The sequence below is a fragment of the Lithobates pipiens genome, unplaced genomic scaffold (genome assembly GCF_037356315.1).
Source record: "Lithobates pipiens isolate NorthernLeopardFrog02 unplaced genomic scaffold, aLitPip1_a1.2 Scaffold_18, whole genome shotgun sequence".
In the NCBI taxonomy this organism is placed as follows: Eukaryota; Metazoa; Chordata; class Amphibia; order Anura; family Ranidae; genus Lithobates; species Lithobates pipiens.
Genome location: NW_027507758.1, coordinates 291,784,317 through 291,811,077, shown reverse-complemented (window position 1 = coordinate 291,811,077; position 26,761 = coordinate 291,784,317). Strand labels below are relative to the sequence as shown.

The 26,761-nt window shown below is 46.8% G+C and overlaps 1 protein-coding gene across 5 annotated transcripts in view; it reads right to left on the bottom strand.

Moving 5' to 3' along the window:
• CDK19 (cyclin dependent kinase 19) overlaps nt 1-25,748 on the bottom strand; it is a 310,045-nt gene extending 284,297 nt beyond the window's left edge. For 2 of the 5 annotated variants that reach the window (XM_077487113.1, XM_077487114.1), the window contains exon 1: nt 25,444-25,744. In XM_077487113.1, coding sequence (XP_077343239.1) covers nt 25,444-25,571 — 128 coding nt within the window. In that variant the 5' untranslated portion in view covers nt 25,572-25,744. Of the gene's footprint in view, nt 1-25,443 lie in introns of all 5 variants that reach the window. The other 3 variants (XM_077487115.1, XM_077487116.1, XM_077487112.1) reach the window with 3 other exon arrangements.
• Nucleotides 25,749-26,761: the final 1,013 nt, after the last annotated feature.

The window sequence follows — 26,761 nt, the reverse complement described above, 5'->3', positions numbered from 1 at the left end:
ATCTTGTCATTCAGACAAGAAATTAAGGAATTACAAATCAAGAAACGGTTTAGCGGATTGCAACACCCAGTGGCCAGCAGGAAGGAGCATGCCCGTCTAAAGGGATGTCGGGGATTTGTTCTTTCATATATTGTTCCAGTTTGTAAATGAAGAACTAAGGCAGTGTGTTGCTGTTTTGTCCTTCTGTTTTGCGTTTTTGAGAGCAGTTTTCTAGCAAAAAAAAAAAATGTAAAATGCGCCTAAACGCTAGTACCAAAAAAATTTGTTTTTTTTTCTGCCAAGTGAACTAGCGTTTTTTTAAGCCAGTGTGCATGGACCCATAAGAAGATTAAGCAAAATAATTATTAAAAGTCTAATGGTGTCATAAGCTACAAAGTCAATATTTTAATAAAACTGGTATTTAAAACGTATGCAATAGAAGTTACTCAATTACAGAAAATAAATAAATATATATATATATATATATATGTGATGTAATATAATTTTTAGCAAGGAATAATTTGTATTTGATGGAGAATGTTCTGGATATGCAAATGTAACAAAAAAGGGTTTCAATACTACTCGCTGTAATATTTCTTAAAGTGAAACACACATTGCTTAATTTACATTCTCTCTTTTCTTTCTGTATATGGATGATTGTGCTGTAATTATTTTAATAATAAAAAAAAAAATCATCTAAGTACTTTTTTTTTTCTAATCAATTTACTGTACAGCTGTCACATGACCCAGATCTTTCCCAGCTTGTCTGCCAGGAAACATAAGCAGGGAGAGCTTCTAGTGCTTTGCTACTTATCACATTATCAAAATTAACCACTTTAAGACCGGGCCCATTTTTCAAACTTGTTGTTTACAAGTTAAAATCATTATTTTTTTGCTAGAAAATTACTTGGAACCCCCAAACATTATATATTTTTTTTCATAACACCCTAGAGAATAAAATGGTGGCCATTGCAATACTTTTTGTCACACCGTATTTGCGCAGCGGTCTTACAAGCGCACTTTTTTTTTGAAAAAAATACACTTTTTTTAATAAAAAAATAAAACAGTAAAGTTAGCCCAATTTTTTTATATTGTGAAAGATGATGTTACACCATATAAATTGATACCCAACAGGTTAAGCTTCAAATTTGCGCCCGCTCCTGCATTGGCGACAAACTTTTACCCTCATAAATCTCCACATGCGACGTTTAAGATACTCTACAGGTTGCATGTTTTGAGTTACAGAGGAGGTCTAGAATTATTGCTTTCACTCTAACGATCCCGGCGATACCTCATATATTTTTTTTCTTATTTATTTTACCTTTTATTTTTAATTTTTACACTGTTCTTTTATAAAAAAATTGTGTCACTTTTATTCCTATTACAAGGAATGTAAATATCGCTTGTAATAGAAAAAAAGCATCAGATCTCAGATTTACACTAAAATGCAATAAAAAAATTAAATGTCATTTAAGAAAAAAATTTATAAAAATGTTGCTTTAAGAGCGATGGGCGGAAGTGACATTTTGACATCACTTCTGCCCTGCAATGGTATGGAGACGGGTGGGGGCCATCTTCCCCTCACTCATCTCCATACCTAAAAAGGGAGAAGGACCCGATCGCCTTTGCCGCTGCCGACGGCTCCGGTAAGCGGAGGGGGGGCCCTCTCCCGCCACTGATAAAAGTGATCTCGCCCTCTCCCATCACAGAGACCAATTTTATCTGAAAGCGGACCGCCCCCTAAAGAAGAGGATACCGGGGTTATGATAGCTGGCTGCTGCCATAACAACGATATCCCTCTTCAAACAGCTGACATATTATGACAATGGGTGGTCCATAAGTGGTTAAAAAAAAAAAAAAACAGCCTTTGGGATACAGCATAAAAATAATTATTATCAGTAAACTGCCTTCAATTTCATACGAATATACAGTATATATGAAAAAAATCAAATCCGTGTTATATTTTGGCAATAACACAGTGAGGGCGGATTTCTGCCAGTCACAAGTTGTGTCACGCCCCTCCAGCCTGTGTCTAATGCCCTGTACTCACAGTCGGAAATTCCGACAGAAAAGGTCCGATCGGATTATATTGTCGGAAAATCCGATCGTGTGTGGGCTATATCGGACATTTTCCATCGGGAGCTCAGGCGGAAAAAATTTGAGCGCAGGATCTAAAATTTTCCGTCAAAAAAATCTGATCTGACTTTTTCCAATCGTTTGTAGAGAATTCGGACGGACAAAGTGCCACGCATGCTCAGATCAAATTACGAGACCAAAGCTATTGGCTACTAGCCTCTACATAGTCCCATTGTACGCAACGAACGTCACCTCGTTCCGAACGATCGGATTTTCCGACAACTTTGTCCAACGGTGTGTATGTAACACCAGTTTTGGACAAAATCCGATGGATTTTGTGGTCGTAATGTCCGTCCGTGTGTAGAAGGCATAAGAATAACAGGGAGGTGAAGCCTCCATCAATCAAGATGTAATATCCCACAGCATTGTGTTTAGCTGGTTAGTGGGCATGGAGGAGGGAGGGAGTGGGCTGTCATTTACCACTGTGTATACATACACCCACATTCACACTGGCTGCTCAGATATAATAGAGAGGAAGTGCTCAGGCTAGAAATACACTGAAAACTGAGCATGTGCAGAGCTGTCAACACTGCTCTGCAAAATCTCCAAATCATGGGGACATGAACAGAAGGTGGAGATAGAGAACAGCAGAATAAATCTGTTTTATTGCAGACTACAGAAATTGAATCCCATAGTGGCTAAGTATGAACAGGGTGTAACAACATTTATTCACATTTATTATGATGTGGGTTTAGTGACACTTTAAAGACCCTTTCGCACCTTTCTGTCTGCCAATTCCCACTGAGTATGGGAATGGTTGATCCATGTCCGCTCCGCTTATGTAGAGCAGACACAGACACAGCCAGCTCTCCTCTATGGCCGGCCAGATGTTTAAATAAGAAAAAAAATATTATTATAAACACAGAAGAACTGTGTTCTGGAATCTTGTCCCTAAAAGGGCAGGGCCCTAAGTGACTGTACCACTCTGTAAAGTGTTCAGACCTGTAAAGCCACTGCCTGTCATTGACTTTGCAATGGCAGGAAGTGGCCCAGTGTACAGGGGCCCTTATAGCCTGTTGTGGTGTAGTGTTTCCTTATGTGAATGGGCCTTAAGATTTTCAGTGTCATTTACCAGGGCAGGACAAATGCAGATTATCAGCTCTGGGTGCAAAAAAAAGAAAAAAAAAAAAAGAAAAGTTCCTGGTAGTGACATTTTATACATGAAGCAAAGTATTATTTTATCTAGCTATGGGCAACAGTGCACAAGCCTAACTCTGTGAATTACAAAATAACTACCCTTGCAGTGGGCCTCCCCGCACTATAAATGCTTGTTAACTCAAGGGGGGAGGGTCATTGGGGATGACATAAATCATTGTAGTAAATCACACTACATACAGCAAACAGTGAAGGCTGTAATCTTCAGGATTCTGCTGCAGCAGCTTTCCCTCTACACACTGAAAGTGGCACTGAACTATGGTCTAAAAAAAAATTATATTCCATCATGTATTCTTAACTCAAAAAACTACCTTCCATGCCTCCTCCAAATCTCTAACTTGCTTTTTGTTTTTGCTGCTGTGATCTGACGTCCTTTTAGAGGGTGCCTACATTTGTTCTTCATGATCCCCACTGTATATAGGAAGGTAGCTATCCTCTCTTGCTTGCTCCCATACACCCTCCCCACACCCTGGGTCCCTGCTGTACTTACTTCTGTGGGTGCTGAACTGTCACTGTCCATGCAGTCCATATAGCAGTTTGGGGATTTGAAATCCCTGTTCCTCTCCCTCTTCTCTGTTCAGTGCATCTGGGACAGATCAGAGTGATTCTGATTGGTTAGTGCTGGCAGAGCTCTGATCTTTCCTGGTATATTGAGACATCACCACCTCTTTTAGGCTTCATGTACACATAGCCTATGACTGCCTGCCACAGCAAACCTCACAAACACTGCAAAATCATGGCAAAAAAATCGGTCAAAATGTTCCTATCCTGAACACGATTCTTCCGTGTTCAGGAGACAGAGGTTGAGGGAGCTTGAACCTCCCCAAACCAAAGTAGCGCCTAAATGACCCTAAAAGCCTATGGGGGTTATTTACGAAAGGCTAATCCACTTTGCACTACAAGTGCAAAGTGCACTTGAAATTGCACTGTAGATCGGTGGGGGGGGGGGGGGGGGGGACATGCAAGGAAAATAAAAAACAGCATTTTAGCTTGCACATGATTGGATGATAAAATCAGCAGAGTTTCCCTTCATTTCAGATCTACCCTTCAGATTTATAGTGACTACACTTCCAAGTGCACTTTAAGTGCAATTTCAAATGCACTTTTGCACTTGCAGTGCAAAGTGGATTTGCATTTCAAAAATAACCCCCTGGAATACTTGTCGCTTCCTGTGGGGGCACTTATGAATGCTCGTACCTGAGCTCCGCTGCTGCATCCATTGACACAAACAGCGGGACTCTGGCCTGCCCCCCGCCCCCCCCACCCCCCCGTCACTGGCTTCGATTGACAGCACTGGGAGCCAATGGCTCCCAGTACCCCAGCAGAGCCAGCGAGACTCGTAAGTGAGGGGAGAGAAGAGCTGCAGACGTGCACTGCGCTGGATCGAATGAGGGTTCAAGTAAGTGGGGGGAGATGAGGGGGGATTCTGATGCCTAAACATTTTTTCGCCTAATGCAAGGAATGCATTAAGATAAAAAAAATGTTTAGGCTTTACAACCACTTTAATTCAAGCCTATGTAAAGTTGTTTCTAGGGTCTATTGTACTGGGAAGTTTCTTGACTCTCCTTTTGTATTTCAGGTACCCACCTTTGCTGTATCCAAGCAGGATCCCAGCTTCACCAGGCACATTGCCTGGTTGCCTGACAATATTTGATTGTCATCCAACCAGGATTCTCATTCTCTCTGAGGTTTGTGTCAGCAGATAGAGCCTTAAAGTAGAGTTCCGCTTCTTTGCTTCCTCCCCCCCCCTCGGTGCCACATTTGACACCTTTCAGGGGAGATGGGGGAACAGGGACCTGTTTTTAACAGGTCCCCCCTTCTCCTTCCTCCGCCACTGGGCCAATAACAAAGCGCAGCACACTTCGCGCATGTGTAGTTGGGAACCGTCTGTGTAGCCGAACACCAAAAAAATCAGTGATAGTAAACCTTTTTTTTTATTATTAAAATAACAAACATGTTATACTTACCTGCTCTGTATAATGATTTTGCACAGAGAAGCCTTGATCCTCCTCTTCTGGGATCCCCGATGGCGCTCCAGGCCCCTCCTCTTCAGCGAGTGCCTCCACCCGTGTGTGCTACCGAGCTACCCAGTCTGCGTCCACTGACATCGACTGAGCAACTTGACTGACAGCAGGGGGAGCCTCTGCTATCAATCCTCCTAATGAGGGGGGAGACAGTTGAAAAGAGCCGTTGCATTTGTGCACATCACTGGCTCAGGTAATAAGGGGGGGAGCTCCTGCAGCACAGAAGGGGTTTTTTTACCCTAAAGGAGAAGTCCAGCCAAAGCTTGTTTGGCTGGACTTCTATGGATCACAGGGGTGCAATTCGTTTTGCACTCCTATGACCCCTTTTCAGCAGAGAGCGGACTGAAGTCTGCTCTCTGCTGACGTCACCAATGTCAGTCCAGGCAACATGTCATCCCAACAATGGGAGTCTGGATCCGCCAGGTGCTTGGACGGATACCCATCTCAGCCTCTCAGCAAGCCACTGAGAGCCCAAGACAGCTGATCCCTGCCCCTCCACAGCTCAGTGCTCCAATGAGCGAGGAGGGAGAAGAAGAGCAGACAGCTGTGACTGACAGTCTGCAGCTCTCTGCTCATGGAGCTGTGAAAACCGAGCGATCAGCAATGTTCGATTGCTCGGTTTTCAGTGTAGAGGCGCTGGGGGACAGATGCAGCATAGGTGCGATGCTGCAGCCACCAAGGTAAGTATGAATGGGGGAAAAAAAAAAAAACCATACTTCTCTTTTGATGCATAGAATGCATTACACTTAAGGTAGGGGGTGTCCAAACTTTTTTCAAAGAGGGCCAGATTTCATGAAGTGAACATGCGTGAGGGCCGACCATTTTGCCTGACATTTTTTGAACCATTAAAATTAAATGCAAATTAAATATTTTATGAAAAGTTTATTGCAAATGGCATACTATTCATTGAATAACATTGATGACAATATATGATGATATATAATATATATATCTTCTCCACTCAGGGTAACGATGAGCTCAGGCGTGTTATGTTTAAAATATATATATATATATATATATATATATATATATATATATAAATATATATAAATCTCTCGCTCTCAAAAGGAAAGGAACCGCGTTCAGGTTTGATGTGGCCCCCCCAAGTATATACATCTGTGACTCCAAAAGCTCGTCTTTAGCTTGACAAACCCGAACGCCGTGCTCATTCTTAGTATTAGCCGGGGTGTGTGGCTGGGCGTGTTGACAAGTCTATTTGCCCTTTGATGGTGCTTAATGCCAATCTCTGGACAACTCCTTGCTGGAGAAATAGCAGGATCCTGGAAATGGAAGAGGAACGCGGATGCCATCCATTCTCCTCACACATGGAGATGTAGGCCTTCCAGGTACGATGGTATATCTTCCGAGAAGACGATTTCCTCGCCCTCAACATAGTTGGGATCACCAATCCGACAAACCCCGGTACCTCAACACCTGGCTCTCAATAGCCATGCCCTTAAAGCCAGCGATGGTAAAGCAGGATGAAAGATTGGACCTTGAGATAGGAGGTCCTCTAGTAATGGCAGTTGCCAGGGAGCATCCGCCACCAGACGCACCAGGTCCATGTACCAGGGCCGCTGAGGCCAATCTGGGGCAACCAGGATTACTGGAATCCCCTCGGCTTCCACTCTGCGAAGCAGACGTGGCAACAGTTTCAGTGGAGGAAAGGCGTAGATCAGCTGGTACTGATCCCACCGAGCCACCAGCGCGTCTGACGCGTCTGCCCACGGATCTCTTGTCCTGGACACAAATCTTGGCACCTTCCTATTGAGACGGGAGGCCAATATGTCCACATCTGGTGTTCCCCACTTCAGGCACAGCTGCCTGAATATCTCCGGATGCAATGCCCATTCTCCTGGGTCCAGCATCTGGCGGCTCAGATAATCCGTCTCCCAATTGTCCAACCCCAGGATGTAAATGGCCAACAAGGCCCGTACGTGTCGCTCTGCCCATTGAAGTATGTGAGTGATCTCCTGAGCAGCGGCTGAGCTTCTTGTTCCCCCTTGGTGATTAATGTACGTCACAGCTGTGGCGTTGACTGTATTCTGATCGGACGCCCTTGAAGACTCAACGACCATGTGTGGAGGCACAGCCTGATCGCTCTCAATTCGAGCAGATTGATCGGCAACTTGGATTCTTCTGTCGACCAGAGGCCCTGAGCCGACTCAACACCCATCACTCCACCCCAGCCGGATAGGCTGGCGTCCGTTGTGATCACCGTCCATTATAGAGGTAGAAACGACTTTCCTGACCGAATCACCGGGGATCTCAGCCACCATATCAGGGAGTCTCTGACTGACTGGCTCACCTGTCAGTGAGCTTTGCAAAGGAGATTTGTCCCATTTTGACAAAATCTATTTCTGCAAGACCCTGTTGTGGAACTGGGCATACAGCACGGCCTCAAAGGCGGCCACCATGAGTCCCAGGACTCGCATGCAAAAGCGAAGTGACGACCGCTCGTGATTCCACAGTAGTTTTATTGCGGCCCTTGGGTCTGCACTTTGTTTGAAGGGAGAAAGACTCTCGCTTCCTTGGAGTCCAGCAACAAGCCTAGTTTCTCCAGATGCTGGGTCGGTACAACCACCGACTTCTTTAGGTTCAACAGCCACCCAAATTCTTGCAAAGTCTGCATGGTGATCGCAACATCCTCCTCCAACTCTGAGGCGGAAGCTGCTCTCAGGAGGAGATCGTCTAGATATCCCACAATCGTGATCCCGCGTTGTCGCAGCAATGCCAAAACTGGAGCCAATACCTTGGTAAAGACTCGGGGGGCTGATGCCAGGCCAAATGGTAGAACAACAAACTGATAGTGGGCTTCCCCAACTGCAAATCGCAGAAACTTTTGATGCCACAGATATATGGGTATGTGCAGGTACGCATCCTGGATGTCCAAGGATGCCAGGGAGTCACCTTGATGGAGTGCAGTGACCACTGAGCGAACTGATTCCATTCTGAACCTCTGCACTTTTACAAAGTGATTGAGGGCTTTTAAGTCCAAGATCGGGCGTATCCCTTCCTTCTTGGGAACCACAAACAGATTTGAGTAGAATCCCTGGAAGCGTTCCGATTCCAGAACTGGTACAATCACCCCTCGACTGAGCAAGTCCCTTACCGCCCCCAACAGGGCCTCCTGGCGAACCGGAGACACGGGTATGCTGGAGGGGAAGAATCTGTTTGGCGGCCAAGAGAGAAATTCTATCTTGTAGCCTGTGGAAATCACATCGCAGACCCATTGGTCGGATAATTCGGGAGGACCACCAGGCTGCAAACTTCAGAAGGTGACCCCCCACCCGAGACATGGGTGGGGGCAAACCTTCACGCGGTAGCACTTTTTGTCGCAGGCTTGCTAGGCTTGCGATGCCAGGGATGCTTTTGTCCGTCCGTGGCCGTCCTGTTGGGCTGGGGACGCTTCGCCGGAGCCCCGGTTTGGACGAAAAAGCCGTTTGTGAGTGGAAAAAGAGGGCCCTTGCCTGCGGCGTGGCTCCTTAGGCTTCCTGGCTTGCGGGAGTAGGGTACTCTTACCACCGGTGGCATTTTTAATAATGTCATCCAATAAGGCTCCAAAGAGCCAGTCGCAAGGAAGAGAAGATCCGTCAGGGCTTTCTTAAGCCGCGTACACACGGGCGGACTGTATGGCCTACTTAGTCCGTCATACAATCCGACGGACAGTCCGTCATACTTTCGAATGAACGGACTTGACCACACACGGATGCACAAACAGTCCGTCGAAAGCTTGCGCGATGACGTGTACAGCACATACGACGGGACTAGAAATAGGAAGTCCAATACACAGCAATGCACCCTTCCGCCGTGTAAATCCTTTCTGAGCATGCGCCATTCTTAGTCCGTCGAACTAGCCTACTGACGAGCGGATTGTCCGCTGAAACCAAAGTATGACGGACAGAATTTCGAAAAATCCGAAATACTTAGTACGCCAGACTGCACGCTGAAAAAGTCCGCTGAAGCCCACACACGAGCGGACTGTCCGCTGAAATGTGTTTCGACGGACTAAGTAGGCCATACAGTCCGCCCGTGTGTACGCGGCATTAGATGCCTGGTCAGCAGACCAGCATTTTAACCAAATCAGGTGCCGCAGCACCACAGCTGACACTGAAGCCCTGGATAACAAAGGGAGGGTATCCAGGGACACGTCACAAATGTACTTGAGGCCTTGCACTAGTTGGTCCGCCAATTCTACGCAGACAGGAGAAGCCTTCTGCTCTCCCAATATGCGGTGCAAAAGTTTTGCCCACTCAGTCAGTGTCTGTGACATCAGTGCAGATGCCAATACTGGTCGTATGGCGGAACCCACAACCGTAAACAAGGAACAAGCCACTGCCTCAGCCTTCCTGTCCGTGGGATCCTTGAATGCAGGAGTCCCCTCTACCGGGATCATGGTTACCTTATTTAACCTGGATACTGGGGGGTCCACGACTGGAGGAGCCGATCATTTCTTGAGAAGGCTTTCCTCAAATGGGTAGCGCAAAAGGACTGAAAAGGTCCTTTGCGGCCGACCCCATTCCCTGTAGATGAACTTGTCAAAATAAGTCAAATACAGGAACACCTAAGGTGAATGTGCTTGCTTGCGGGACCCAAAGGGGACCAATACATCAGCAGAGGGATCTGCTGGCTCCTGGATCTTCAGGGTATCACGCACAGCTGTGATAAGTTCTCCAACCAGCGCTTTGCCACACCGGGACCCGGACGGGGACTCATCCTCGCTGTCCAAATGGTCCTGGTCAGCTTCGTCTGATAGATCAGAGCAGGGATCACCAGCCACAGCAGGGCCCGAGTCTGCATCAGAGCTCTCCCCAGAGGACGGGGGGCAGGGGCCATTTTAGCGCACCTTTCCTTCCACGCACCGCCTCTATTTTAGCAATAAATGAGTTAAGGACCGCCGTCAGGGTGTCCATGGGCACAGCGCCATCCGCAGGTGACCTGGTTGCAATAGCCTGGATTTCGGGGGAAGAAACACCAGTTTCTAAAGCCATGCTGACCCTACCCTGTCTGCCACCTGAAAGGGGACTTAGAACAGTGAAGGTCCCACCCTCCTGCTGCCGCTGGCTGGAGGGGCTCCTAGCGCCAGACTCACCACCCTGAGCCATTCTGTGTTAGTTACTAGCCATGCCTGAAGTCTCCAGGAGGTTACCCAAGTGCAGAGTGAAGAGGCTGTGTCGGCAGCAGCAGTAGAACAGAGCGCTGAAACGATCTGCAGAGCTTGCACCAGCATTCAGGGAATGGCCGCTCAGCGTCCTGTATACACAGGAAACAGCGTATGATAGCACATGGCATGCTGTCACTAGAAAGTTGCGGTGAAAAAAAGTGCTCAGGTCTCAAGAAAATGGCTGCCAATGATCGGAATAGGGAAAATGAAGCTCACAAGGGGAACCTGCTCTGCCCCCATTCAAAATGGCCACCGGACAGCACCATGCGGCGAAAAGTGAAAACCACAGCACAGAACAGTGCTGCCCCAAACACAGAAAAATACCTCCACAGGCACCTTTTTGGGACCCCCCACACCGGAACCAGGACCATCGCTAACTGCACAGACCCAATACAGGTGAGAGACCCAGCGATCCCCTGTACACATACCGCACAGCAGACACATGCAGCCACCCCCAGGGGGAGGAGGGAAGATAGGGACGTGGGATTGAAGAGAAGGAGGTGAGGTGGCCCCCGAATCGACCTCCCAGGGAATGCCCAGCTGCTCAACCCTACCGAAGCAGAGCCGTACTTACCAGTCCTGAAGAGCTGGGAGACATTCCATCACAGACCCACTCCTGCGCAGTTACAGGGTGGCTGCTGGCCTCGGTATACTGTGATATCAGTAGCTCAGTCATATGTATACCCCAGAGCATTGAAGCTCACCGACCACCTCTGGAGCTGAGGTATGTCGTGGCCTGCCGAGCCATAGCTGCGACTTGCACACGCTCGATGGCCAGACTGGGGGGACTACAAGGATAACTCAACCAGTCTGTCACCCAGCCGGCAGTTGATAGAAGATCACAGGATCATTCATCTTGCACAAAAGCAGAAGTCCTGCATCCAAAAAATGGACCGAAGGGCCCACTGGGTTCCTAGGTCATTTTCCTTCACAAGACAAATTAAAACTGAAGCTGAAGCTGCTGGGGCAGCAGGGAGGGTTGTTAGCACAGGGTCCGCCCCCTGGGCGGTACTGACAATTCTGTGTATTGTGTTACAATTTTGCCTAGTTTCTCCTAGTGGCAGGCTTACAAACCCACTTTGTACAGAGAGGAGCTGTGTCGGTCGGTGAATATAAGAGACATTTTTTTTTTAAGTCAGCAGCTACAAATACTGCAGCTGCTGACTTTTAATAATTTGGACACGTACCTGTCCCAGGGCCCCGCTCGTCTCCCCCTCCGCTCAGCGGCGCCGGAATTGCAACTGTGGGCATCCGGCTGTGGCTTCACAGCCGGGCTCCCACTGCACATACGCGAGCGGCGCCGTGTTCCGTGAGTGGCCGTGCAGTCATCTGAGACCTGTCACGTGCCCCAGATGACTGCCAGGAGGGAGGGGGCAGAGCTGAGCCTTTCCTGCGCTGAGGGGAAGTCATGTCACCAGCCCAGGCACGGAAGGAGGCAGAACACGAGGCACCCCCTAGCAACAGGCATTTAGAGGTGAGTAATTTTAATTTTATTTTTTTTAGGAATTTTAATCATTTTTTTATTTTTTGTGTGGAACACCACTTTAAACACTTGCTGAACCCCACTATCCTCATGTTTGGCTGGCGGTTGGCTACAGAATAAAAGTGGTCTCTGCGACGGCGGGAGAGGGGCCAATCCCGTGCCGCCTCTGCCGCTTACCAGAGCCGTCGGCAGCGGCGGAGGCGATCCGGTCTTCTCGTGGCTGTGCATGAAGATGAGTGAGGGGAAGATGGACCCCACCCGTCTCCATGACATTGCAGGGCAGAAGCGACACTTCAGCCCATAGCTCTTAAAGGGCCATTTTTTTTAAAGATTTTTTTTATTGTATTATTTTTTTTATTGCATTTTAGTGTAAATATGAGATCTGAGGTCTTTTTGACCCCAGATCGCATTCTTAAGAGGTCCTGTCATGCTTTTTTTCTATTATAAGGGATGTTTAATAAACCTTTTCTATTTCAGGGGGCTTGGTTACCATTTCAATTGAAGTAAAAGTAAACCCATCGATTTAACAGTTTCAAAAAATAGTGCTGGGAATATAACTGTCACATTGGTGGTGCGGTTAAACACTTAACAACTGGCCAATAGCCGAATGACGGCTACAGGGCGGTTGTTTAACTCTGGGAGGCCGCCATATGACGTCCTCCCAGAATTCCGCTCTCGCACGCCCCCTGGGGCGCGCACTCGAGAGCATCCGTGACCGCCAGGTCCACAGGACCCGGCGCATCACGGATCACGGTAAACGGCCGCTCATCGCGGCCGTTTACCACGTGATCGCTCCGTCAAATGACGGAGTGATCACTTGTAAACAAACCGGCGTCATGTTATGACGCCGGTTCCTCCCTCCCCCTCTCTGTTCCGATCGGTACAGCGGAGGGGGAAGAGATCGGTGTCAGCAGCGCTGTGGGCTGCATCTGCAGTGCCCACATCGCTGCTCACCGAAATTTAACCCCTCAATTCCCTGCCATTACTCTGCAATACCCTGCAATTACTCTGCAATTACTCTGCAACACCCACCAATACTCTGCAACAGCCGCCAATACTCTGCAATACCAGCTAATACTCTGCACTACCCTCCAATACTCTGCAGTACCCCCCGCCAATGCAGTAAAATTCCAGCCAATACTCTGCAATACCCTGCCAATACTCTGCAATACCCTGCCATAAATTGCCATGCTCGGAGATACCCAGCCATAGTCGGTGATACCCTGCAATACCCAGCCATAGACATCCCCCCCCCCTCCCGCCACCCTCTGGTGCTTCTACCGACTCGCCAATACGATCCAAGCCAGAATCTTTTTTTAATTTTTATTTCAGGCTTTCCAGCCTAGAGGTGAGATGTAGGGTCTTATTGACCCCATATCTCACTGTAAAGAGGACCTGTCATGCCATATTCCTATTACAAGGGATGTTTACATTCCTTGTAATAGGAATAAAAGTGATCAAAAAATGTATTTTTGGGGAAAAAAATGTCAAACTAAAATAAAGTAAAGTAAAATGAACAATAAAAAAAATAAAAATTTTTTAAAGCACCCCTGTCCCCATGTGCTCGCATGCAGAAGCGAACGCATACGTAAGTCCCGCCCACATATGAAAACAGTGTTCAAACCACACATGTGAGGTATCGCTGCGAACGTTAGAGCGAGAGCAATAATTCTAGCCCTAGACCTCCTCTGTAACTCAAAACATGTAACCAGTAAAAAAAAAAAAAAATTTAAAACGTCGCCTATGGGGATTTTTAAGTAGCAACGTTTGACGCCATTCCACAAGCGTGTGTAATTTTGAAGAGTGACATGTTAGGTATCTATTTACTCAGCGTAACTTCATCTTTCACATTATGCAAAAACTGGGCTAACTTTACTGTGTTTTTTTTTTAAGCACAAAACGTTTTTTTTTCCAAAAAAAAGCATTCGAAAAATTGCTGCGCAAATACCGTGCGAGATAAAAAGTTGCAACGACCACCATTGTATTCTCCAGGGTGTTATAATGTTTTGGGATTCTATGTAATTTTCTAGCAAATAAATGATGATTTTTACATGTAGGAGAGAAATGGCAGAATTGTCCTGGGTGCTCCAGAACGCCTGATGGCGCTCCCTGCATGTTGGGCCTCTGTATGTGGCCACGCTGTGTAAAAGTCTCACACATGTGATATTGCCGTACTCAGGAGTAAAAGCAGAATGTGTTTTGGGGTGTAATTTGTGGTATGCATATGCTGTGTGTGAGAAATAAACTGATAATATGACAATTTTGTGGAAAAAAAAAAAAAAAAGTAAAAAAAATCTTGATTTTGCAAAGAATTGTGGGAAAAAATTACAACTTCAAAAAACTCATCATGCCTCTTACTAAATACATTGGAATGTCTTCTTTCCAAAAAGGGGTCATTTTGGGGGTATTTGTACTTTTCTGGCATGTTAGGGTCTCAAGAATTGAAATAGGCCGTCAGTACTTCAGGTGTGATCAATTTTCAGATATTGGCACCATAGCTTGTGGACTCTATAACTTTCACAAAGACCAAATAATATCCACCAATTTGTACTTATTTTTACCAAAGATATGTAGTAGTATAAATTTTGGCCAAAATTTATGAAGAAAAATTACTAATCTGCTAAATTTTATAACAGAAACAAAGAAAAATACATTTTTTTACAGAATTTTCTGTATTTTTTCTTTTATAGCACAAAAAATAAAAAACCGAGCGGTGATTAAATACCACCAAAAGAAAGCTCCATTTGTGTGAAAAAAGGACAAAAATTTCATATAGGTCCAGTGTTGCATGACTGAGTAATTGTCCTTCAAAATGTGAGAGCACCGAAAGCTGAAAATTGGTCTGGTTATTAAGGGTGTTTAAGTGCCCAGTGGTCAAGTGGTTAAAGTGGAGTTCCACCCCCCCAAAAAAAAAAAAAAATTAATGTGCATGAAAAAATAAAAAAATTTGGAAATATATATTTTTTTTTACTTACCGTATATACTCGAGTATAAGCCGAGATTTTCAGCCTCTTTTTTGAGGCTGAAAGGTCCCCCACTCGGCTTATACTCGAGTCATCGCTGTCTGCCCGCTCGATCAGCGTGTCGAGCAGACAGACAGCGGCCATTCTATGATTCAAAAGCCGCGCCTCCGGCTCCGCCTTCGCCTGTGATAGGCGGAACACTGAATTTCCCAGCAGCCTGTGTTCCGCCTATCACGGGCATCCGCTCATCCTCGTACTACGGACGAGGATGATACGACGTCCGTGATAGGCGGAACACAGGCTGCTGGGAAATTCAGTGTTCCGCCTATCACAGGCGAAGGAGGAGGCGCGGCTTTTGAATTTTACAATGGCCGCCGACGAAGAGGGCACGGGACGGAGGCAAGGCAAGGCACGGCACGGCACGGGACGGGACGGGACGGGACGAAGGCAAGGCACGACACGGGACGGAGGCTCGGGACAAAGGCTCGGGACACAGGTAGGCTGGACACACACACACACACACACACACACACACACACACACACACACACACACGGATGGAGACACACACACACGGATGGATGGATGGATGGAGACACACACACACACAGGGATGGATGGATGGATGGATGGAGACACACACACACAGGGATGGATGGATGGATGGATGGAGACACATACACACAGGGATGGATGGATGGATGGATGGAGACACACACACACAGGGATGGATGGATGGATGGACACACACACACACAGGGATGGATGGACGGACACACAGGGATGGACGGACACACAGGGATGGACGGACACACAGGGATGGACGGACACACACACAGGGATGGACAGGCATGTCTCACCCTCGGCTTATACACGAGTCAATAAGTTTGCCAGTTTTTTTGGGGGTAAATTGGGGGCCTCGGCTTATATTCGGGTCGGCCTATACTCGAGTATATACGGTACCTTTTTTTGCCTGTTGCTATGTGGTCCCTCGAAATCTGCCTCCTTCAGCTCCTGGGCTCCTGACATCACTTAATAAAGAGATATCAACCAGCGCAAAATATAACACCTAATACAGCAGCTGAAATACTGAGGGTCAAATTATCAAAACCCCAAAACGTCAATGTAAAAAAGCAGTACAGCGCAGACAAATAAAGTTACACAATCCTAAAATTAAAACTAAAATCAAACACAGGAACAGTCCATGTTCTTCATCATGAACTAATCTTTAGTTGATCGGAGAAACCAGTGGAATAGGTGATAGATCAATCATATAAGGTGACTTTAGTGAAAACCTCCACCACCAAGAGAAATGGCCGCTCACCTCAAGCGATGGATCCCTGAGTAAATCAGTCAGGTCAAAGCAGCAGTTCCCTTTAAGGGTGCAAGTCAGCAAGATCACACACTGGTATTGGATGAGATGCTAGTACTTGACTATTTCACATGGTGTTCATCATCATCAACTCGAGGACAGATACATAGAATAAAAGCAATAACATCTAGTGCTCTCTGTATGATTCTCAACGTTTTAATAAAATATATAAAAAGCACTTACAAACCATGCGCTGTGCCCCAGTGTTAAGGATGAATGGCAAAAGGTAACAATGTGTATCCACGAGGATAAGCGTGTATGACGCGGGTGATGTCACGGACAAGGTCACGTGTTATCCATACACAATACGTCCCTAAAGGGGCAGGACTTCTTCAGCGGCGACGGCATGATGCAAGCCACCCGCTTTATAAATATTATCAGCTGACCTGTCTGGCCAATGGGAGTAGGTGTGTATCATTCACCATAACAACCACTGGGCAGCGGAACACAGCAGAGACTTAAAAGTCAATGGAAAAAAACTAGCTCCCGTATAGCAATATACTAAACGATCAGCAAAGGCAACGCATTTACAAAAACGCGACTGTAGCTGAATTGAAACATTGCTTAAAGATAATGGTATCTAGAAAACTGTTTAAAACCATATACATATACCCTATTGCTGATCCCCGTAGATCACAACAGCAAAAAAAATCATCACTGATGAAGTCCTGCCTCTTTAGGGGCGTAATGCATACAGATACCAAATGACCTTGATTGTGACGTCACCGACTTCATACACACTTATCCTCGTGGATACACATTGTTACCTTTTGCCATTCATCCTTAGCACTGGGGCACAGTGCGTGGTTTGTAAGTGCTTTTTATACATTTTATTAAAACGTTCATACAGAGAGCACTAGATGTTATTGCTTTTATTCTATGTATCTGTCCTCGAGTTGATGATGATGAACACCATGTGAAATAGTCAAGTACTAGCATCTCATCCAATACCAGTGTGTGATCTTGCTGACTTGCACCCTTAAAGGGAACTGCGGCTTTGACCTGACTGATTTACTCAGGGATCTATCGCTTGAGCAGAGCGGCCATTTCTCTTGGTGGTGGAGGTTGTCACTAAAGTCACCTTATATGATTGATCTATTACCTATTTCACTGGATATTCGCTGGTTTCTCTGATCAACTAAAGATTAGTTCATGATGAAAAACATGGACTGTTCCTGTGTTTGATTTTATTTTATATTTTAGGATTGTTTAATTTTATTTGTCTGCGCTGTTCTGATGTCACTTTCCTCGGCGCAGGAAGGGCGATCACCTCTTTCCCCTTCCCTCTAGGCAATCATCTGGGACACGTGACAGGTCCCAGATCATTGTGCAGCCAGTCACGGTGTGCAGCGCAGCTCGCACATGCGCAGTAGGCCCAAAGTTAAAATGCCGGTGCCACCAAGGAGAGGGGTAGAGATCCTGTGCATCGCTGGACCCTGGGACAGGTAAGCGCCTGATTATTAAAAGTCAGGAGCTGCAGTATTTGTAGCTGCTGACTTTAATTTTTTTTTTTAAGCGGAACTCCGCTTTAACCAAACCATCCAATGGCTGGTGTCATAAATGATCACATGTGCAGCATAATGGCAGTTGAAGAGTAAACAGGGGCCAAGATGGCAGCTTCCTTGGCTGAAATTGATAGGAGGATTGTCCCATGACCCTTAACTACTTCCCGACCGCACTACAGCCAAAAGACTGCTACAGTGTGGTTGTCCCATTCTAAGAGGGCATCCATGGACATTTTTAGAGTACTCTGCCTCCTGTGTGCACCTTGGAGCACGCATCCGACGCCTTCTGTGATTGTTGTATCCTTCAGACACAGCTGATCACAGATCACGGTAAAAAGATAATCGCAGGGGCCCTTTACTCTGTGATCAGCTGTGTCCAATCACAACTGATCACGTGTACACAAACTTGCAGTCCTTTCCTAACACGCTGTGTTTGTGCAAGGAAAGGATTGCCATTAACCGGCAAACCTGTCAGCACATTGTTTACACCAGGAATGCCCAACCTTTTGGAGAGCGAGGGCCACTTAAGTGACTTGGTAACCAGTCACGGGCCACAATGAGTGGAACAGGCAGATGACAGGCCCGTGTCCACTCTGCATATAGAGAGTGGACACGGACATGTACACAGCCCACTCTACTCTATGGGCCCTTCAATCCTATCCGCCCAGGTGGAGGGGGGTGGATTCCCTTCTGTTTTTTAGCAGACAGATTGGAGGTAGGTGGTGCACCTGCAGATCAGTTTGAAAGCAGCCCAGTAACCACTGCAGAACAGATATGCCCATATTTGGTATCACTCTGCAGTAGCCACCACTATACAGGAAGCATTGGCTTATGTGGCTCTGCTCCACAGCCACCTGCTTTCTCTACTGCTGGCTTCATTTACAACACTGATGCTCTGGGACGACCGATTCCGCAATCCAGGCTTGACAACCAGCTACCCCATAGCAGGAGGCCGCGGGCCACATCAGAAGGCTCCACGGGCCACATGTGGCCCCCGGGCCACTGCTTGGGCACCCCTGGTTTATACTGATAATCAGGGCACTGATCATCAGTTCCCCCGATGATCAGTGCCCAGCAGTTCTGATCTGTGAAGAGGAAAAATTACTTATTTGCAAAATTTGATCACAGAAACTAAGAAAATTGTTTTGTTTTGTTTATTGGCCTCTTTTTCGTTTATTTAGCTAAAAAAAACCTTAGACTTACCAGTAACAGTATTTCTACAAGTCTTTCGAGAACGCACCTGGAGAGAGCGCAGCTCCACCCACTTCCCAGGAAACACTGCAGTCATTGTTTTAAAGCCTGGACTCTTCCACCATGGCCTCAGTTGTCATCGAGCACCTTCAGCCATGCTGAAATTATATAAGCAAAACATAGCAATTACATCATATTAACATTTATAAACAAGGGAGGGTCATTGGCGCTGTCCTGAAAAACTCGTAGAAATACCGTTACTGGTAAGTCTAACTAAGGTTTTCTCACCTTGTCTTTCAGGACAGCACCTGGAGATGATGAGCGAGTACTTACTCTAAGGTGGGACCACCACCCGCAGGACCTTCCTGCCAAATGATTGCTCTGCTGCCAAGAGCAAGTCCATCCTGTAGTGACGAGTGAAGGTGGAGAAACTCGTCCATGTGGCCGCCTTGTAGACTTGCCCTGGTGAAGCCCCCCGCTTGTTTCGCCCAGGACATTGCTACAGCCCGAGTTGAATGGGCCACTACCCCTGCGGGGGGGTTCTACTTCCACAGCCCTATAAGCTTCATGGGTAGCCATCCGAAGTCACCTTTCAATTGTGCTTTTAGAAGCTCCGTAACCCTTACAAGATCCCAAAGACAAAATAAACAGAGAACTGGACTTTCTAAACTCTCTTGTTACCACCAGATAAGGTAATATGTATCTCTTTATGTGCAGACTATGAAATTCCCTCTCCTTAGGGCAGGTTAGAAATGGACAGAATATTGGTAGAACTATGGAAACTGTGAAAAACTAAAGAGAACTTCGGAAAAAACCCCGGGTCTGTCCTCAACACTATCCGGTCAAAAAAAATGCTCAATGATAGATAATGCCTGTAGTTCACTAACTCTTCTAGCTGAGGTAACTGCTTCCAGCAGAGGAAGTTTTAATGACCAATATTTAAATGTGGCTTCTTATGTTTCGAAAAGTCTTCTAGTCAGACCTTACAAAACCACTGATAAATCTCATTTTTGGAAAATGGAACTGGCCTAGCCCTAGCTAGCGCCTGAAAAAAAATCTGACAAAGGTCCAGTGCTGGGCCAGTGCATCCAGACCAGCCGCTTGGTCCTGCCTGTTCAGAGAAAAGTAGACTGGTACATTACATTCGCTTGTGATGCAAAAAGGTCAACCTGGGGAACCCCCTACTCTGAAATATCTCCATACTTAAGCTCCATTCCGACTCTAGCACCCTTCTTCTGCTTAAGAAGTCACTATCTGGTTTAGGCTGCCCTTCAGATGTACTGCTGTTAAAGATGCCAAGTTGTCTTCTGCCCAAGTCAGAATCTGTAAGGCCAAGGTTAGAAGACAACTACTCTTTGTGCCCCCTTGCCTCACGACGTAGGCCACCGCCGTGGCATTGTCTGATAACACCTGAATGTGTTGGCCCCCAATAAACTCTTTGAAGGCCCACAGCCCCAGGAAATGGGCCCTTAGTTCCCTCCAGTTGGGGGACCTTCTGGATTCCTCTACTGCCCAGTGATTTATATCGGTGATCATGTCCCAATGGGGTGCCACATCAAAACTATCTAAACAAAACAGGGATATCCCCTAATTGGTCTTTAAAGGCACTGGCATAATTGATTTGAAAAAGTATAATTTATTACAACTAATAAACAGAGTCAAAAACAAAAACAGAATACATTGGAACGATTAACAATTGCTATGTACAAAATACAAAGTCACCACAAAGATTGCCACTGAGAATCACGTATTCCATCTGACGCTTTTCAGAGTCTCAATGTCTCTTTCTTCAGGGTTGTTATGAGGAGGTCAATAATAAATGTATATTGCAGTGGTATCACAAATGAAACATTCCAATAGACGTATTTAAAAACAAAGAACATAAGCGGAACTGTGTCTCCGAGATTTGCCTGTTTGAAGTAGCTGGTCTTGACAGCATTTACTGACGTTGCACAAAAAGGATAGAATTTGAATAATGCCGGGCTCCTACAAGGGGTGCTGGATAGCTAAAGACACTGAAGCCAAGAAAAGGGTGCTACCCTGTACCAGGTGGGAGCAGGTTACTGATGCAAGAATAGTATGAAACTGTACAGCTGGTATATACTAGTAAACTAACAGCAGCCGCCTGGAGACGCATCCTGGCATCCAAACCCTCAGGTGGATGTTGAACTACTGTCCAGGAACTCGCATCTGTTGTTAAAGTTTTTTCTGCTAGAAAAGTCCAGAATAGACCCTAGCTCAAATTAGTTTGCCTCCTCCATCACCATAACTTCCTCTTGACTGGAGAGGGAATCTTGGTCTTTTTCTCCAAAGACTCTCCATAGGTCCAATCGCCTGCTGGAGGTCTCTTGAATGGAGGCAGGCCCACTGAACAGCTGGGATTGAGGCTGTGAGAAGCCCCAGCGTGGACATGGCTGCCTGAACTGTAACAGATATATTTGTCTGTACTTTCTTCACTGAGGCCTGCACCTTTATTATTTTTCCTCTGGGAGGAAAATCTTTTTCTGTACAGAGTCAATGGCATACCCCAGGAAAATGATCATCTGAGAAGGAATTAGGTTTGATTTTTCCTTGTTCAGAAGCCAGCCCAAATTTTCAAATCGGATCTGCGCCTTTCTTAAATCACTGCACCATAGGTCTTTTGAGCTGGCAAATAACAGGAGGTCGTCCAGATAAGGTACTACTGAGAACCCCTCCAGCCTGAGCGGTGCTAATGCTTCTGTCATAATCTTTGTGAAAATCCTTGGGGAAGAGGAGAGACCGAACGGGAGGGGCCTGAACTGAAAGTGCGACACTAACCCCCCTGCTCCGATCGCCAACCGCAGATACCTCTGTGAAGTTGGAGCTATGGGCACGTGTAAGTACGCGTCTATGAGATCTATAGAGACTAGAAGACACCCCGCAGGAAGACGTTTCCTCACTGAATATATTGTGTCCATCCGGAATTTTTTGTATCGAAGATCAAATTCAGTATTAACCAGAACTTTCCCAATGGCTTTTTTACTAGGAATACATGTGCATAACACCCTAGCCCTTCCTCTTCCTGGGGCACTGGGACGATTACCTTTTGTTGAAGGAATTCCTGCAAAAGTGATGTCATCGCCAAACATTTTTCCTGATCCTTGGGAATCTGCGTGACATAAAACCAAGATGGTGCGTTTCCCGAGAATTCCAGTGCGTAGCCCTCCGAGATCACTTTGAGGACGAAAACACTGTATGTCACTCCCTCCCACTGTGGGAAAAGGGACTGCAGCCTTCCTCCCACAGTCGGGAGACCGCCACTGGGTCTTAGTGGGTTGGCTGGGGGGGGGGGGGACAGAAAATGACACCCCAGTGCTTTCTCGTTTCTTTCGAGTCTCGGGTCTGGTGAAAAGGACAAAAAAAATTCTTAGCTTGTGGTGCAACCTGCTTTTTGACTGGAAAGGCTTTTTTATCTGCGGTTCTGTCCAAAACAGCATCAAGATCAGGGCCAAACACCAGATCCTCCTCAAAGGATAGGCCACACAGTTTTGTTTTTGAGGCTGAATCACCTGACCAGGTCTTCACCCACAAAGCTCTTCTTGCAGCATTCACTAATGTTGAGGATCTTGCAGTCATCCTTACTGATTCTGTCGAGGCATCTGCCATGTAACCTACAGCTTTCTGTAGGACTGGCAGAGTCTCTAGCAAATCTTTGTGAGAGGGCCCTGCCTCAATATGGCCCTTTAACTGTTCTAACCAGTGTTTTAAATTACTGGCTACTATGGTCAATGCCATTGCAGGTTTGAGATTAGCTAGTGTAGAATCCCAGACCTTTTTTAACAAGGAATCGGCTCTTTTATCCATAGTGTCCTTCAAGAACCCCATGTCCTCAAAAGCTAAATCGGTATTATGCGACACTTTGCGAGAAAGCTGTGTCAAGCTTAGGCCTCTTATTCCAAACTGGCGTGCTATCCTCATCAAAAGGAAATCTCCTTTTAAGAGACCTGTAAAAAAAAGGGGACCCTCTCAGGGTCCTTCCAATAGCCTCTATCAACACTTTGAGCACTGGGAACACCTGATGCTTGACCTCATCCATACCCTGATACATTTTGTCATGCAGGGACAATTGGGTCTTATCCTCTTTGATGTTTAGGGTAGTATGTATAGTTTTCAATAGGTAGTTTACCTCTTCTAGGGACAACCTGTAACGGGAGGAAGATACCCCCTCTTCTTTACCTTCACCCTCATCCGACCCTGGAGAAACACGTCCCCCCTCCTCCTCTGACTCACTGACCACTCTCCAAGTCTCATGGAGGATGCGCGAGGGCTGGATGGAGGACCATCTGTTGATTGTGCTACCAAATATTTGTCTAGATAGGAATAGAAGGAGTGGAAGGTATCTTCCAACTCCTTCCCGAATGAAGTGAGCATATGACTAGGTTGGGCAGAGGGTGCTTTAGAAGAAGTCTCTTCTCTGACCAAATCTGCTATGCAGGACCTGCACAAAGGCTTTGTCCAAGAATCCCTAAGGGAAGCTTTACATGAGGCACATCATTTCTTGGGGGAAGAGGAAACATGCTTAGTCTTTTCTTTTGCCGCATACACACGGGCGGACTGTATGGCGTACTTAGTCGTCGAAACACATTTCAGCGGACAGTCCGCTCGTGTGTGGGCTTCAGCTGACTTTTTCAGCGTGCAGTCTGGCGTACTAAGTATTTCGGATTTTTCGAAATTCTGTCCGTCGTACTTTTGTTTCAGCGGACAATCCGCTCGTCAGAATGGCGCATGCTCAGAAAGGATTTACACGGCGGAAGGGTGCTTTGCTGTGTATTGGACTTCCTATTTCTAGTCCCGTCGTACGTGCTGTACACGTCATCGCGCAAGCTTTCGACGGACTGTTTGTGCATCCGTGTGTGGTCAAGTCCGTTCAGTCGAAAGTATGACGGACTGTCCGTCGGATTGTATGACGGACTAAGTACGCCATACAGTCCGCTCGTGTGTACGCGGCATTTGGCTTTAGCCTGAAAATACACCAAGCAGAAAAAATATACCATAAATAAACTTTCACTGTCCTTTCGCCAATGCGAGGACCGGAAATTCCACCCGCCAAGGCTGCCTCCCCTCATGTGTTCCAGTGGCTGGAACCAGAAGCTGCCACGCACCACCAGAAGTCCCACCCTGTCCGGCAGTGACGTCACCCGCCACTTCTTGGTGCCCCAAACAACAGCAGGCTTACCAGAGACGCTGCACTGATTCACAGTGCAGCCTTAGCTTTCACTCCCGGGGTCTGTTGGCACGGGACCTCTGCCAGCCTCTGGCTGCTGACTTTTATTAAAAGTCAGCAGCTACACTTTTTGTAGCTGCTGACTTTAAATAGGTGGAACTCCACTTTAATGCATGGAGATAAAAAGCCTTCTATGTGCAGCAGCTCCCAGCACCCCCTAATACTTACCTGAGGTCCATCTCTGTCCACAAGTCCCTTGGCCGTCCAGGACTCTCCCTCCTGATTAGCTGAGACACAGCAGTGGCGCCATTGGCTCCTGCTGCTGTCAAAGTCAATTAGCCAATCAGGAGACAGATGGGGTAGGGCCGACCTGCAGCTCTGAGTATGAATGGACACACGGCGCTGCAGCTCGGCTCAGGTGCCCCCATAGGCACTCGACAAGAGGGATGGTCCAGGACCACAGAAGAGGGACCAGAGAAGAGGAGGCTCTGGGCTGCTCTGTGCAAAACCACTACACAGAGCAGGTAAGTGTGACATGTTTGTTATTTAAATTAAAAAATAAAAGACTTTACCATCAGTTTAATATTTTCTAAGCCGCTTCATCTTTCGTATAATAGAAACATAGAAGAGTGAAGGCAGAAAAAAGACAGTAGTCCTTCGAGTCTTATTTTATCTTTCGTCTGAGTATAGATCTGTTTGTCCAAAGCATGTTCAAATTACCTGTCTCACTATAGATACAGTATAATAATACTATAATAAACCTTTTCTATAGAGTATAATAATACTATAATAAACCTTTTCTATTGAGTATAATAATACTATAATAAACCTTTTCTATTTCAGGTGGCTTGGTTACAATTTCTATTACGGGGGCTGCAAACCCCTTTGAGTGTTCCCCAAAGAAGTGTGCTTTGGAATGTGACAAGTAAAGAAGCCAGCACTCCATCAGAAAGAGAAGAGTGGGACTGTTAGCACCGATGTGAGAAAGCTAGTGAATAACATTCACACATGGGAAGGAAGGAGGAGGGATGGAGGAGGTGGGACCACCCCAACATAAACATTTGTAGCTCAGTCTCTCCCCTCCCCCAGCACAACTTGTGCAGAGGAGGAGGGTGCTACAAACACATAACTAGCACAAGCTTGCCATCAATAAGCTGCCAGGCTGACAGGAGTAGCAGTGTGCAGCCACCTCGGGGACATTGCATTACACACAAAGGAGCGCTGTGACAGATGCAGGGATAAGGTGCGGCGCCCCGCCCAGGACACGCCCCCTCCGTCACACTCACCCGTCTTTCCTCTTCGCTTTGTAAACATGCCCGTACGTTCCACGACCCACTTTGCAGCCTTCATACTCAAAGAGGTCCTCCACTCGCTCTCGCTCGGCAGACAGCTTGCTCTTGAACTCGTAATCCATCCTCCACGGCCGGCCGCTGTTTAACCCATCAATGCGCGCCCCCCCGAGCGGGCTGCCGGCGCTTACATGGGAAAACTAGCAGGCTCTCCCTCCACCATTTCCTTGTTTTTCTTCTCCTGTGCACACACACACACGCATGCTATGTACTTGGCTTGCACAGCGCCCCCTGTCTTTACTTTCTATTTCACACAATGCCAGCGGCCGGATACAACAACGGGTTACTTGTCTACCCACAGCTGGCGCGTCACGCCTCGGGGGGGCTGTGTGTGGAAGCGGGAACTTTCTTCTCAGGGGCTGCTGAAGGAAGCTGGCCTGGGAAGATAAGAGGACGTACAGGGTTGTTGGTTTTTTTTATTGAAAAACAAGTGACGGCCTGCATATTTTTTTTTTTTTTTTGACTGGCTGGCCTCAAAGTTTCCACAGGCATTGAATAGAGACTGTTCACACAAAAACGTGCCTGAAAAATGGATGTGCATCTGTTTCATTGGCGTGCATGTTTATGTGAGTTGACGTACATTTTTATGTGCGTTAAAGTGGTTGTAAACCCTAAAAAGAAAAAAACCTGCAAGACAAAGGCATAATGAGTTAGTATGCATCGCATACTATGGGCCGGTTCACACTGCGGGCGATGCGAGGCGACACGACTTGCCTCGCCGCAATCTGACAAGTCGCCCCCGTTCTGTACAATGGAACTGTTCTGAGAGGAGCGACTCGAGTCGCTCCGACTCAGAAAAAAGGTTCCTGTACTACTTCTGGGCGACTTGCATTGACTTCTATACAGAAGTCATTTGCAAATCGCCGCTGAGGTCGCGGCGAGGCAAGTCGGTCTCGCCTCGCATTGCCCGCAGTGTGAACTGGCCCTAACTCATTATGAATTACTTAACTGAGATTGAAGCCTCCGCAGCAGTCCTCGTTCACCGCTCCGGTGGCCAACATCGCTCCCGGAGTTACTTCCGGGTATCGCGGGCTCCAGCGCTGTGATTGGCCAGAGCCGTGATGACATCACTCCAAATAAAAATAAAAACACACCCTGCAAGATAAAGGTATAATGAGTTAGTATGCATAGCATACTAGCTCATTATGAATTACTTACCCGAGAACGAATCCCCCGCAGCCATCCTCTTCCACCCCTCAGGCCGCCAACATGTCGCTCGGGCTTGCTTTCGGGTATCACAGCTCCGGCGCTGTGA